Source organism: Pygocentrus nattereri, chromosome 29, assembly GCF_015220715.1.
Source record: "Pygocentrus nattereri isolate fPygNat1 chromosome 29, fPygNat1.pri, whole genome shotgun sequence".
Classification (NCBI taxonomy): Eukaryota; Metazoa; Chordata; class Actinopteri; order Characiformes; family Serrasalmidae; genus Pygocentrus; species Pygocentrus nattereri.
The window spans coordinates 9,346,825-9,359,184 of NC_051239.1; the positions used below are offsets into that span (position 1 = coordinate 9,346,825).

The following is a 12,360-nucleotide window of genomic DNA, read 5'->3' on the forward strand; positions in this document are numbered from 1 at the left end:
CATTTAAATACAGCGTGTGTACACTTACCTTCTTCCCATTATTTGCATGTTAAAATTACAAAATTACAAAACATTTAACACAATAAAAGCTAGGAGTTTACATTTATGGCAGCTGCAGGACCTATTAATGCCAAGGACATTAATAGCCCCCCCCCCTCCCCCCCCAAACACACACACACACACCAAAACTGTGCACACCAGACGCAACCCAAATGTTGTTTTTTACCATTAAAAAAATTAACAAAAGGACAGAAGGTCTTCATGTAACAAAAACATATTCTTTGCATTTTTGCCATGTGGTGTGCAGGACACCATCAGTTTTATACATTTGGATTAATTTATTGATGTTCAAATCAGTCCCACAAATAACACTTTGCAGCAGGACCTAAGCTTGAAATCAGTACCATTGTACCATAAATTTGGTGTAACCGTTTGATGTCATTGCCTTTGAAAAAACAAAAAAACACACATTCTGTCTAACAAACCCTGTTTACAGTTAAAAGCAGTAAAACAGTGGTTTGTAAAATGTGCTTGTCAAATATGACAGCTTTAATTTTTATTTCTGTCTCCCTCAGACTCGTCAGGTCTTGGAGGAGCTGACGGAGCTGCCCGTCATGGTGGAACTGGCCAGCGACTTCCTGGATCGTAACACGCCTGTCTTCCGGGATGATGTGTGTTTCTTCATCAGCCAGTCAGGTGCGAGGAACATGTGCTCTTACGTGGATTGCTTTAGTGTGTTATTTATTTATTTATTTTTAAATAATGTTTTTTGTTGTTTATATCCAGGTGAGACGGCAGACAGTCTGCTGGCTCTGCGCTACTGCAAGGAGCAAGGCGCGCTGACTGTCGGAATCACCAACACTGTGGGCAGCTCCATCTCTCGTGAGACCGACTGCGGTGTCCACATCAACGCCGGCCCTGAGATTGGAGTGGCGAGCACTAAGGTGACTCCTCCTTACCCTCGGCACAAAATGCATCTCCACTAATGTATACATTCTCAAAACACACATGCACATTAGGGGTCAACTTATATAAACATTTTATGGCCAATATCAGTTTGCAGGGGCAAAAAATAAAGATAACTAATGATATCAGCTTTAAATTTTAGATTTATTTGTAATCTAACTTTTATATCATTTTATACTCCAGTAATTTTGTGCAGTTTTTTAGTAGCTTGGTTTCCATCCAGTTAATTGTATGCATATTTTGGCATATTGAATGAAAAGGTTTTGATAAAACCTGCAAATATTAAATAAAATTGCCAGACTTTGCATAGAAGTTTGTACAGTTACACACATTTTTTCATGACATTTCACACTTAATTGTCATGCTTCTCAAACTCAAGTAAACCTCAGAAACTCAGTCTTAAACACTATAAATACTGTATAGTATTGGGTGTATAGCTACTCAAATTTCAGTTAATGTTTTTGTTCTTTGCTATTTTTCTTTTTTTTTTGTCAAATTTCCACTTTTAGAAATACTTATGTTACTCCATTGCTAATGCTGAAGTTTTGATATGTTTATTTTTTTTATTCTTACCATGATGCCACGATGAAGTTGCTAATTATTTAATTAAAAATAGACTTAACATAAAATAACATGTCAGATCATCAATATTGACCGATATAAAAGGTCAACTGATATATCGGTGAGGCTCCAACACACACAGCAGGTGATAGAAACAATCTATAAACTTGCATTACCTCAAAACACATTACTGCCACTAAAGATTTATTGGATGCCCTCATTAAAGCAGGAATGCATGTATGAGCTGATGTTTGGCCTGATTAAGGTACTGTGATTGTTTACGTTAGCTTTATACTTCTCAGAATAGGCTAATTTACTCAGAGCTTCAAGCAGCAGAGGCAGACTGAAATCACTTATTATAAAGCCTTCAGACCACATGGGAAAAGCTTTATAAGCGCTCAGGTTTCAGATGTGTGTTACAGTGCAGTTAAGGGGCACATGGTTAGCTTCAGGCCAAGTTTTGAGGTTTTGTCTTATTGAGTTTGTCTTTATAAATGCTGATGTGTGTAAAGAAGCTATCTGCAAGATTTTAGGTAGTATCAGCAAAGTAAATGACACCATGTCTCAGTGGATTTGTCTCCTCTAGACAGCCCTTATTGTCACATAACCTTCAGGTCAAAAGTAATGAAGCAAATGTTTATTTTAAAAATTAGAAATTTGTTTATTCGCATCTAGTTTAGCTAAAGTAGTTAGTTCCAGAGTTTTCTGTTAAACTGCAGTGCTGTACTCTTCCTCCAAAAGAAAGGCCTTTACGTTCTTTTTTAATAACAGCTTTTTACATTGACTAGCTTTTTGCTGTTTTTACACTCCTTATGTAAATCACCTGATTTGAGTTCATCAGGCCTTCAGGAGGGCCTGAATGCAGTGACACTATGCAGAAGAATCACCAGGAGCCATCATTTAGGTTCTGTATACATTGTTGTTACAAGCAGTCAGATTCTAAATTTGCTAAATTTCCTTCGGGATCAATAAAGGATCTATTGATTCTTTTGTTCTGTGTTAAAAGGGGGTGGATGATATTCCAAACACATGACATTATGATACATGAAAACATTTTTATAACACACAGTGTCATGGTATTCAGTTTTTCTGAGGTTTGACAAGTTGAAGCCAACAGTGCACCAAAAATGCCACATGTAAAAGTTGTGTTTAAGCTGTGACTATTCAGAGATTTTTGTTATTTGATAGAGGTCTTTTGGTAATGAAACATGCTGTTGGTCAGTGTTCTTTAAGTCCAAAATCCAAAGTATATAATACGTAATCTATCACAACGATAAAATATTGTTACATTAACCTGTCCTTTGACTCTTGGGGGGAAATGGTCATGTTCATTTTTACGTAGTTAAACCTTTGGCTAAACCTTTGGCTGCCTGTGTTGTAAGTGGCCCAGAGTACTATATATATATATATAGGTAACTGTGCGAACTGAATTGGAGAGAAAATCTTTTTTTATATCCTCAAAATGTATATTTTTCAGCTGAAAGTGAGGAAGCTGGTTTATCATGGCAGTGAATCCTGTCAGACCCATTCTCCAGAGCCAGAGCTTAATCTGCTTGGATAAACTTGCGTATCTTTCTGAAGAACAGTGACCGTCCCAAAAGCATTCAAGCTGCAAAAATAATTCAGAATTGCAGGACAGAGGCTTGGCAGGTGTATGAACTGGGACACGCTGCCAAATGCTTTCTAAGGACTGGCTTTGCTGCTGGTTACTCTGTATTTTCAAATAGATGTATGTACAGTCTTGTGTAGAGGTTTGGACACTGCAAACTTAAGTCTCTGCTCATTTTAATGCAAATTATTATTACTGATAAACATATAAATGTAAAATGTGGCTTGTGCAAAAGTTATGGCACATTTTACATTTTAGGTTTACATATACATAGAAATTTTGCATGAAAATTTGCAGAAAAATGCCATATTTATTGTTTTCCCTGTAGAGGACAATCTAACTTATGTAAAAAAAATGTAATTTGAAAGTTACACCCTTTAAAATTATGTGGCTCTTTAAGGGTTCTTTAGTAAAGAAAATGGTTCTGAAAAGAAACATGAACACTCAAACTCTTTGCATGATTAAAGGGTTCTTTGTGTCATGAAAGGGTTCTTCCGAATGTGCAGTGGATGGTTCTGTATAGAAGCTTTCTGGAAAGGCTTCTGTATAGTACCCAAAAGGGTTCTTCTATTGTTATGATGCCAAGCTTGTAACAATAGGAGAACCCTTTTGGGTGCTGTATTGAACACTTTTTAAAATGTTACCATATAGAACCATCTACAGCACATTCTCCATCAATCTCAAGACCCCTTTCATGATAAAAGAACCCTTTAATCATGCAACGTATTCTTTGAGTGTTCATGGTTCTTTATGGATTAAGCTGCAAATCCCACTGTATCAGTGTTTGCTTTACCGTCCACATCACATCCATCTCAAATTGACTGAAGGACAAACTGTTGCTCTTTATATATTATGTCATTTGTAGCCTTGCATAATATAAAGCAGTTAGCAGTAGCCAAATTATCAAGACTAAAATATTGCAGCCTAAAGAGTTCTCTTGCTGAATGAACCAGTGAGTGTAGTGTGTGAGAGAATATGTATCTGGAAAAGTCATCTCCCATTAGACTCCCTCCTTCTTTAGCTGGAGCTCAGATATCATTGAGAATGACACTCTTTCTCATCTCTCCATCTGTGAAAGAGTATAAACCCATTCTTCCTTTAACCTCCTGCCCGCTGCTTTCTAGTTTGCAGGGTTACCAGATTGAGCCTGTGAAGACTATTAAGAGTGGATCGGATATAGCTGATACGTTGTGGCTTCCGTTTTATAATGATTTCCTTCCAGATTTCTGATCGCAGAGACTGAGAGGCCACAACTTCAGCACAAATCTTGCAGTGTCTTGCAGCCAAACACTCTGTAATAAACCTTATGTAAGTTTTGGTTGATGCCACAAATTATGCTGTGAAATTCTAATTAAGACGGACTCCATCACAGTTAAAAGCTCCACCTATCCACACACACATTTTGTGAGTACTAATATTTAAAGGCCTTTATGGAGTATCTACTGAACACATGAAGGCAGTCTTTGTTGGAAGAGTCTGTATGATTGGCTGCTGTTTTTTTGGCACAAATGACATACTTCAACGTAAGATTTGACCTCTCAAAAATTTGGAAAGAGCATTAGCAGTATTTGTTGTCACTACTCAATAGAATGTTGCACTGCTGAAGGTGAGGTAATGCTACGTTGCTGATTCAGTGAGCATTACGGGTGTTCTCTCAAATATGATCCGAGCAAGCTTGGGTACTGGCTTGCTCTTTAAAGGAGTACTTTAGTCAGATGTACACAATGTTCCCTTTTTTCCTAAATGTAGTACTTCAACAGAGACTTGTTTGGTGTCCGAAGTCCGAAGAGCGTGTACTGGTCAGGTTTGGGTTTCTAATTTAGCATTACCAGTCGGATCGTAAAGTCACAGGTACCAGTTGAGGTTTACCTCTACTTAGGATTGTAAGGCTACAGGCTACCACACACAGTGCATCAAGGGGATGACACACAGCATAAGAAAATGCAACCAGCATCTTCCTGTTATTGTACCACAATAAACCCAGATAAACCCAATAAAAGCCATAGAAGGTAAGGTGGCTTGAAATTTACACTAAGAAAAGCAGTCTAGCCTTAGCTTGAAATCATTGAGTTTGTAGACTTGGTTCATGTCAAACTTAATAAATTCACTAGTTTTATTCAATCAACTAATACGAGTAGTGCAAAAAGGAACTTAAGCTTGTTTATTGATGCTTTTCTGCTCTGCTTCCTATGTGTTATAGCTGCATTTTGTTCTGCTGCACGGTGCAGCACTGCTTGTTCAGTGTGTGGTAACCTTTAGATGGCTGCATTGGTCTTTCTGTAGTTCACTCATTGGATTAAACAAATTAGAAATTCTGGTGCAGGTTCTGCATTGCCCTTTAGTGGAGCATAGAGTTCAGACATTTCATAGTTCTTAAATATGAGAGTGTGTAACATTTAGAAAAGTTATTTTTTAACTTAAAATAGTTGTTTTAAGTTGTCTTACTTGCCTCAAACCACATTAAGTAATAATACTCCAGATTATGTGGTTTCTAATACTGTTATCTATAAAATGTTTATAAGGCTACATGACACCTACATAAGCTCTTCATAACAACTGACTTGCACCTACATAAACATTCATAAAGGCGTATTCCTTTCTTATGTCATAAAAGCTGCTTTTGTCAACTTTTTTATATTTATAAATCTTTATGTACAGTCATGTGCAAAAGTGTCTCTCATGATCAAATTACATTGATTTTCTAAGTGAAAGTAAGTTCACTCTTCTGCATATTGTAATGCACAATCATTGTTTATTAGTGTTTATTACTGTCTATTTAATTTTAATTGGGGAAAACATCAAAAAGTTATGGCACATTTAGATTTATCAAAAAATAGAACTTGTGCAATAAAACTAGCAGAAAAATACTATTTTAAAATTAGTTTTCTGTGTTAATTTCACAAAATCGAAAAAAAAGACTGGGAGTGGTCAAATGCTCGCATATGACTGTAGCTGGGCTTATGTTGGTGTAATGTAGCCTTATGAACACTACCCTATAGTAAAGTGTTACCAAGGAGTATAAGATTGCTAAAACAGTAGTAGCAGCCATCTTGTACCCTGCGTTTTATCTGTATTTCTGCTCATTTTTATAGATGACAGTATGTCTTCACGTAAGCAAGTGTGTGATGTAGCCATGCCTTTTACACAGTGCTAACCGGCTACCTTAGCCTTTAACTCCAATGCAAAACTACAGAGGAAAACAAAACAAGTCTTGGCTGTTCAACTGAATTGTGAGAATTAGATGTTTTTGCCAGACTAATGCTTTAAATGAGGTGGGATGATGGAGAGAAAGGTCAACTCTCTGCAGGCTGATGGAAGGTGGTGAGGGATTACTGGAGAGCGGAGAGTAAATTCATAACTCCATTCCAGCAGCCCTGCTGCCGCCATGCTTTACGGCTTTTATTTTACTCCCTCTCAGCGTGTCTGTGTGTGTGTGAGAGAGGGGGAGAGAGAGAGGGGGAGGGGGGAGAGGGAGAGAGGGAGGGATGGAGGGGGGGGGTGAGAGAGAGAGAACCCTTCCCTCATCTTTGCTTTTCTGTGGTCAGTGTGGAGATGATGTATGGTGAGATTCTGTTCTCCTGACATTGGCTAATCTTCATTCTGCTTTAAGCAACGATAAACTGCCATGGCTGCATATTCAGAGTTCTTTTAGTTCTCCCTAGATAATGCGGTGAAGTTGTTTTGTAAATATTTTGTAGACGTTAACTGCAGTTACACCAAACACTGCACATTTTGATTTACGGTTGTTTTCAGTGGCAGAATTGAGCTTCTTGGAGCTGTGCTCCGATTATGGGGCACTGTGGAAATGCAGCATCAGCTATGTAGCGTATCAGGAAGCTTCAGTCCAACTTTTTTATGAAACTCTGCATCCCAATGGCTGAGCAGTGGAAACAAGCTGCTGCCATTTGGGCCCTTTTCACAGTCCTCTTTCCTTTCCACATCATCAAGGCTGCAGATCTTTCCTTACTCATCTGTAGCAGAAGATGCTTCATTTGGTTCATTTGTTCTTAATAAATATCAAATTGGAAGAAATGGAGTTGGAAAGCTGAACTGTTTGTGTAAGAGAGATATAAAGCAGGTGCTCTGAGGACTAAAGATAAAGTAGGAGTGGGGGACAGTGTGGATATCCTTATCATGATAAATTGGCACAATACATTTTTCTGAGCATATTAAGCGTCTTGACAGTATATGGTGACCACTGACCAAAGCCATGTTTCATTACAGGTCTTAGAAGAGACTCCTGAGCAGGTCTGAGACCACTATCAATTTACCGATAATTGTCAAACACTGCCATGAAAGTGTACATAGAATCTCTAAGGCATGAACACTGGATAGCAGAGATATACAAGTTGCTTTTTACAAGTCTGAGTCTTGAGGTAAGAGACCTCGTCGAGTCTAGAGTCTCTGAAGTAAGAGACCACGTCGAGTCTAGAGTCTCTGAGGTAAGAGACCACATCGAGTCTAGAGTCTCTGAGGTAAGAGACCACATCGAGTCTAGAGTCTCTGAGGTAAGAGACCACGTCGAGTCTAGAGTCTCTGAGGAAAGAGACCACGTCGAGTCTAGAGTCTCTGAGGAAAGAGACCACGTCGAGTCTAGAGTCTCTGAGGAAAGAGACCACGTCGAGTCTAGAGTCTCTGAGGAAAGAGACCACGTCGAGTCTAGAGTCTCTGAGGAAAGAGACCACGTCGAGTCTAGAGTCTCTGAGGAAAGAGACCACGTCGAGTCTAGAGTCTCTGAGGAAAGAGACCACGTCGAGTCTAGAGTCTCTGAGGAAAGAGACCACGTCGAGTCTAGAGTCTCTGAGGAAAGAGACCACGTCGAGTCTAGAGTCTCTGAGGAAAGAGACCACGTCGAGTCTAGAGTCTCTGAGGAAAGAGACCACGTCGAGTCTAGAGTCTCTGAGGAAAGAGACCACGTCGAGTCTAGAGTCTCTGAGGAAAGAGACCACGTCGAGTCTAGAGTCTCTGAGGAAAGAGACCACGTCGAGTCTAGAGTCTCTGAGGAAAGAGACCACGTCGAGTCTAGAGTGTCTGGGATGCCAGTCCAGTCTGAGTCAAGAGTCTGTGCTAATTAAGTCTCGAGTCTGTAGCATGTAAATCCAAGTCGAGTCTCGCATGTCTGTAGAGTCCAGTCTTTGGGGTGCGAGTCTGAGTCATGCCTAAGGCCTCTGGAGTGCTGGTCTGAGTCGAGTCTTGTGTCTCTGGTCCAAGTTGAGTATTGAGCATCTAGGGTAAGAGTCTTTGTCAAGTCTCTAAGGTGCAGATCCAAGTTCAGTCTTGAGTCTTTAGGGTGCAAGTCCAAGTCAACTTTTGAGCCTCCAGGATGTGAGTGTAAGTTGAGTATTGAGTATTTAGGGTGCAATTCTGAGTTAAGTCAAGAGTCTCTGAGGTGCAAAGAGTCAAATCAAAAAGGTACAAGTTGAGTTTGAAGTTTCTAGGGTGTGAATCCAAGTTGAGTCTCTGTGGTGCGAATCTGAGTCCAGGCTCTGGGGTGCAAGTTTGAGTTAAGTCTCGAATCTCTGGGGTGTAGGTCTGAGGGTTTGAGTCTCTAGGGTGCGAGTCCAAGTCTCGAGTCTTGAGTCTCTGAGTCGTGTGCCGAAGTCGAGTCTCTGAGGTGGCCCAAGGCACTGAATCACTGTGTGGTGGGGTTTGATGCACTGCTTCATGTCCTCAATTTAAAATAAGTGTGTTTTTGTTTTATTTTTTGGTGTGTGCGTGTGTGTTCGTGTCTCTATGAAGCCATTTAAATGATGTTTAACCCCACAAATTTGCAAACCTTCGAAGCGTGAGCCAGTAGAAAACCAGACCGCAGTCTGTGATATTTTCTTTCTGGAAAAAAAAATAGAAATGAGGAAGTGTGCTTTAGTTGACATGAAACATAAAGGGCCAGATTAATCAAACTTCGCAGTAACAAATGTGCAGCACAGTAACTAAGACCTATTTACAATATCACTCTGGCGGTAATTAGAGCACCAATATCATTTTAACGCTGTGATATTTTCACCAGTGTCCTAGGCAAGAGCCAATCAAAATCCAAATGTAAATATACATATAACATATTAGACCCACACCAAGTGAAGCTCTGAAACATCCATCCATTTTCTAAGCTGCTTCTCCGTCAGGGTCGCGGGGGTATGTGTGCTGGAGCCTATCCCAGCAGTCTTCGGGCGAAAGGCAGGATACACCCTGGACAGGTCGCCAGTCCATCGCAGGGCAGACAGACAGACACAGCCAGTCACTCACACCTAGGGGCAATTTAGCATATCCAATTGGCCTGACTGCATGTCTTTGGACTGTGGGAGGAAACCGGAGAACCCGGAGGAAACCCACGCAGACACGGGGAGAACATGCAAACTCCACACAGAGAGGACCCCGGTAGCCCGGCCGGGGAATCGAACCCAGGCCCTCCTTGCTGTGAGGCGACAGCGTTACCGTGCCACCCAGCTCTGAAACAGAAACAATGAAATGAAAAAAGGAAAAAAAAAAAAGGATCAGAAACAAAGTTATGAATTTTAAGAAATGAAGTGCTAATAAATGTATAGTAAATTGTTTGGTTATTGCATGGAGCTCCATGCTTTTAACTTAAATGACATGTATTGAAAAATGGAATTATAACATCTTGAAACATAATTATAACATCTTGTACATTTTTAATTAGAAGTATGATATTTTAGAATTCATTATATTTTATTGATATTTTTATTTAAGTTTTTATTTCTCATTGGTAAAAATCTAAGCCTTTTTTCCAACTCATTGTAATTACAGTAACATTTATGTGCTAATTGTTTTTCTTTTACAGAAATTCTAATTACTATAGCAAACCGTCATCTTTTATTTCCTATTTTTCTTGATCTCAGAATTCAACTTTTAAAAATTTAATTTCAGATGGTAAATAGTTAACTCGATATCAGGAATTCAAATTGCACATGTAAATATTCAGCTTTAGCGAGTAAAGATTACTTGTAAAAAAGGAATTTTTACTAGTAAAATGTCATTTTCATATGTGTTAATTGAATTCCTTTGCAAAATCTATTGTAAATTGAAAAAATAGGATTAGAAGCTGAAACGGCTTCCAATAAAATTTGTTTAAACATGTAGTTAACTTCTCAACATGTCAGATTACTCTTTATTTTTTAATTATTTGCATTACAAGCTATACCTGCTTTCCACAGAAGGGGGGAAACATCAAATAAGAAACATTAAATAAATATTCTTACTCCTGACAGCAGTTAGATTTTTTTTCCAGGGAATTTGCAGTCAGAGTGATTCAGTCGTTATTTTTTATGGGGTGGTATGAATCACTATCGTAGTAGGTAAATGAGAGAGAAATGTGGCAACACCTCGCGTCACGTAAACGTTAAGACATACCAGTAACCCTTGTTTATGAGTGAACATGCTGCCGTGATGCTGTTTGCTCTTAACGTCACGGTAAATCTGGCAGCGTGCTTTATGACTCTGGCCCAGTGTGTCTTTTCACTTACAGTTGAAAGAACTGAACTAGCTGATGCTAGCTGTTCACTGAACTTTGTGTTCCCTTCAAAACTCACAGCTGCGAGTTTAATCACATTTGGCCTCGTTTAAAACGTGCCTTTGGGAAGTGTGTTGGTTTTCTTACACAAATCATGTGTTGCGTTAGTCATAGATGTTGCTTATTTACTGTTATTATTATTTTCTGTGTTTTTCAGGCCTACAGCAGCCAGTTTGTGGCCCTCATCATGTTTGCTCTGCTGATGTGTGACGACAGAATCTCCATGCAGCCAAGGAGACGGGAGATCATTCAGGGCCTCAGAGTACTTCCAGGTAAAAATTAGAGCCTGACCGATACAGATACCAATTCAATAATCTAAAAATATCTGACTGATATAATTTTATTTTCATAGTTTAGATGAATCATTTTAATGTTTTTCCAATAATTTAGGTAAACACTGTTGACTGATATGACTTGTCAGTTCTCATTTTTCACAATCCTTAAAATTAGTTAAACAGCATTAGTCAGTTCATATCTAAAATATTGTAGCCTTGAGGGGGCGCTAGCCAGAATGCTTTGTACTTTTGGGTTCTGCATTTCATTTCAGGCCCTAGTAAAACAAAACAAAAAATAATGACACATACATCACACTTTGGCTCAGTTAGGGAGCAAAGTGGAGACCTCACTGATTTCTCCTCAGATTCATCCTTTTGTTGTTTGTATTTTTGTGTGCATGCAGCAGTCAAAGAAAAAAAGTATCGTAATGATTAGCTAATGTTTTATCATAGTAGGTTTACAGGTAAGCCTTCAATATGGACCATAAATGTCAAAACCCAGTCACAGTGGGGTGAAAAAAAACGCTCAACTGTGGCCCTGTGGGTTTCTAGTAGTTTGTTAGCACTAAGCAAAGAATGGCTTGTATTAATACTTTCTTACGAGGCTGAAGTCAGATTATTCATATCTGTTCCACTTTAAATGCTACAGAAGTTAGAAAAATGTTTAAGATGAGACACAAAATCTATTGGCACCAGAGTGGATTCAGAGTGCCCGTGATAACATCACACTGCATGTTTAATTTCACCGTATACTCAATTTCTGAATGCGGACTACATGGCTAGTAGTGTGTTTTAATGTGTGTGTTTGACAGAGAGCGATTCTCTTTTGAAGATGCTTGGTTTTTAAAGTGAAGGAGGGTATTGAGATATTGGATATTGAGACTCTAAACCTCATGTTCTGAAAGATGTGTCAAAGGGACACATGTCAAAGATGTGTGTCCTGGAGGATGTCCATTTCCAGGGTCTTTTCATATTCATAATAGAGCTGCTTGACAGTTTGTATGATAGTTTTACAGCACTGCAGTAGAGCTATAATGAAGTTATGAATGGGTATTGTGTTCATTAGGATGGTGACTTCGTCCCTTTGACAGCACATTTGTGTCCTTATGGAGCTGTGTGTGTCTGTGTCGCTGTGTGTGTGTGTGTGTGTGTGTGTGTTTACAGCTGTTAGGGAGAGTTTCAGCCAGCTTTGACCATCACTGCTGGAACTCTCCACTGGACCACAAGTGTCTGATGGGGAGACCCCCCTTTCTCCAACATGCACACTCTCTCTCTCTCCCACTTTATATCTATGACTCGCTCTCTCTCTCAGCATTTTTCTCTCTCTTTCCTCTTTGTCTCCCCTGGGTTTGGGAGTTGTATTGAAGCCAATCAGGTCAGGAATGTTTTGGCAGTGTTTGGCTCTACAGTTCCTCCTACAA

At 39.2% G+C, this 12,360-nt stretch overlaps 1 protein-coding gene across 1 annotated transcript in view; it reads left to right on the forward strand.

Annotated features, from left to right (window-relative positions):
* gfpt1 (glutamine--fructose-6-phosphate transaminase 1) overlaps positions 1–12,360 on the forward strand; it is a 49,284-nt gene that overhangs the window by 23,448 nt on the left and 13,476 nt on the right. The window contains exons 13-15 of the mRNA XM_017696329.2: positions 576–696; positions 787–944; positions 10,822–10,936. Of these exons, the coding sequence (XP_017551818.2) occupies positions 576–696; positions 787–944; positions 10,822–10,936 (394 nt within the window). The remainder of the gene's footprint in view (positions 1–575; positions 697–786; positions 945–10,821; positions 10,937–12,360) is intronic.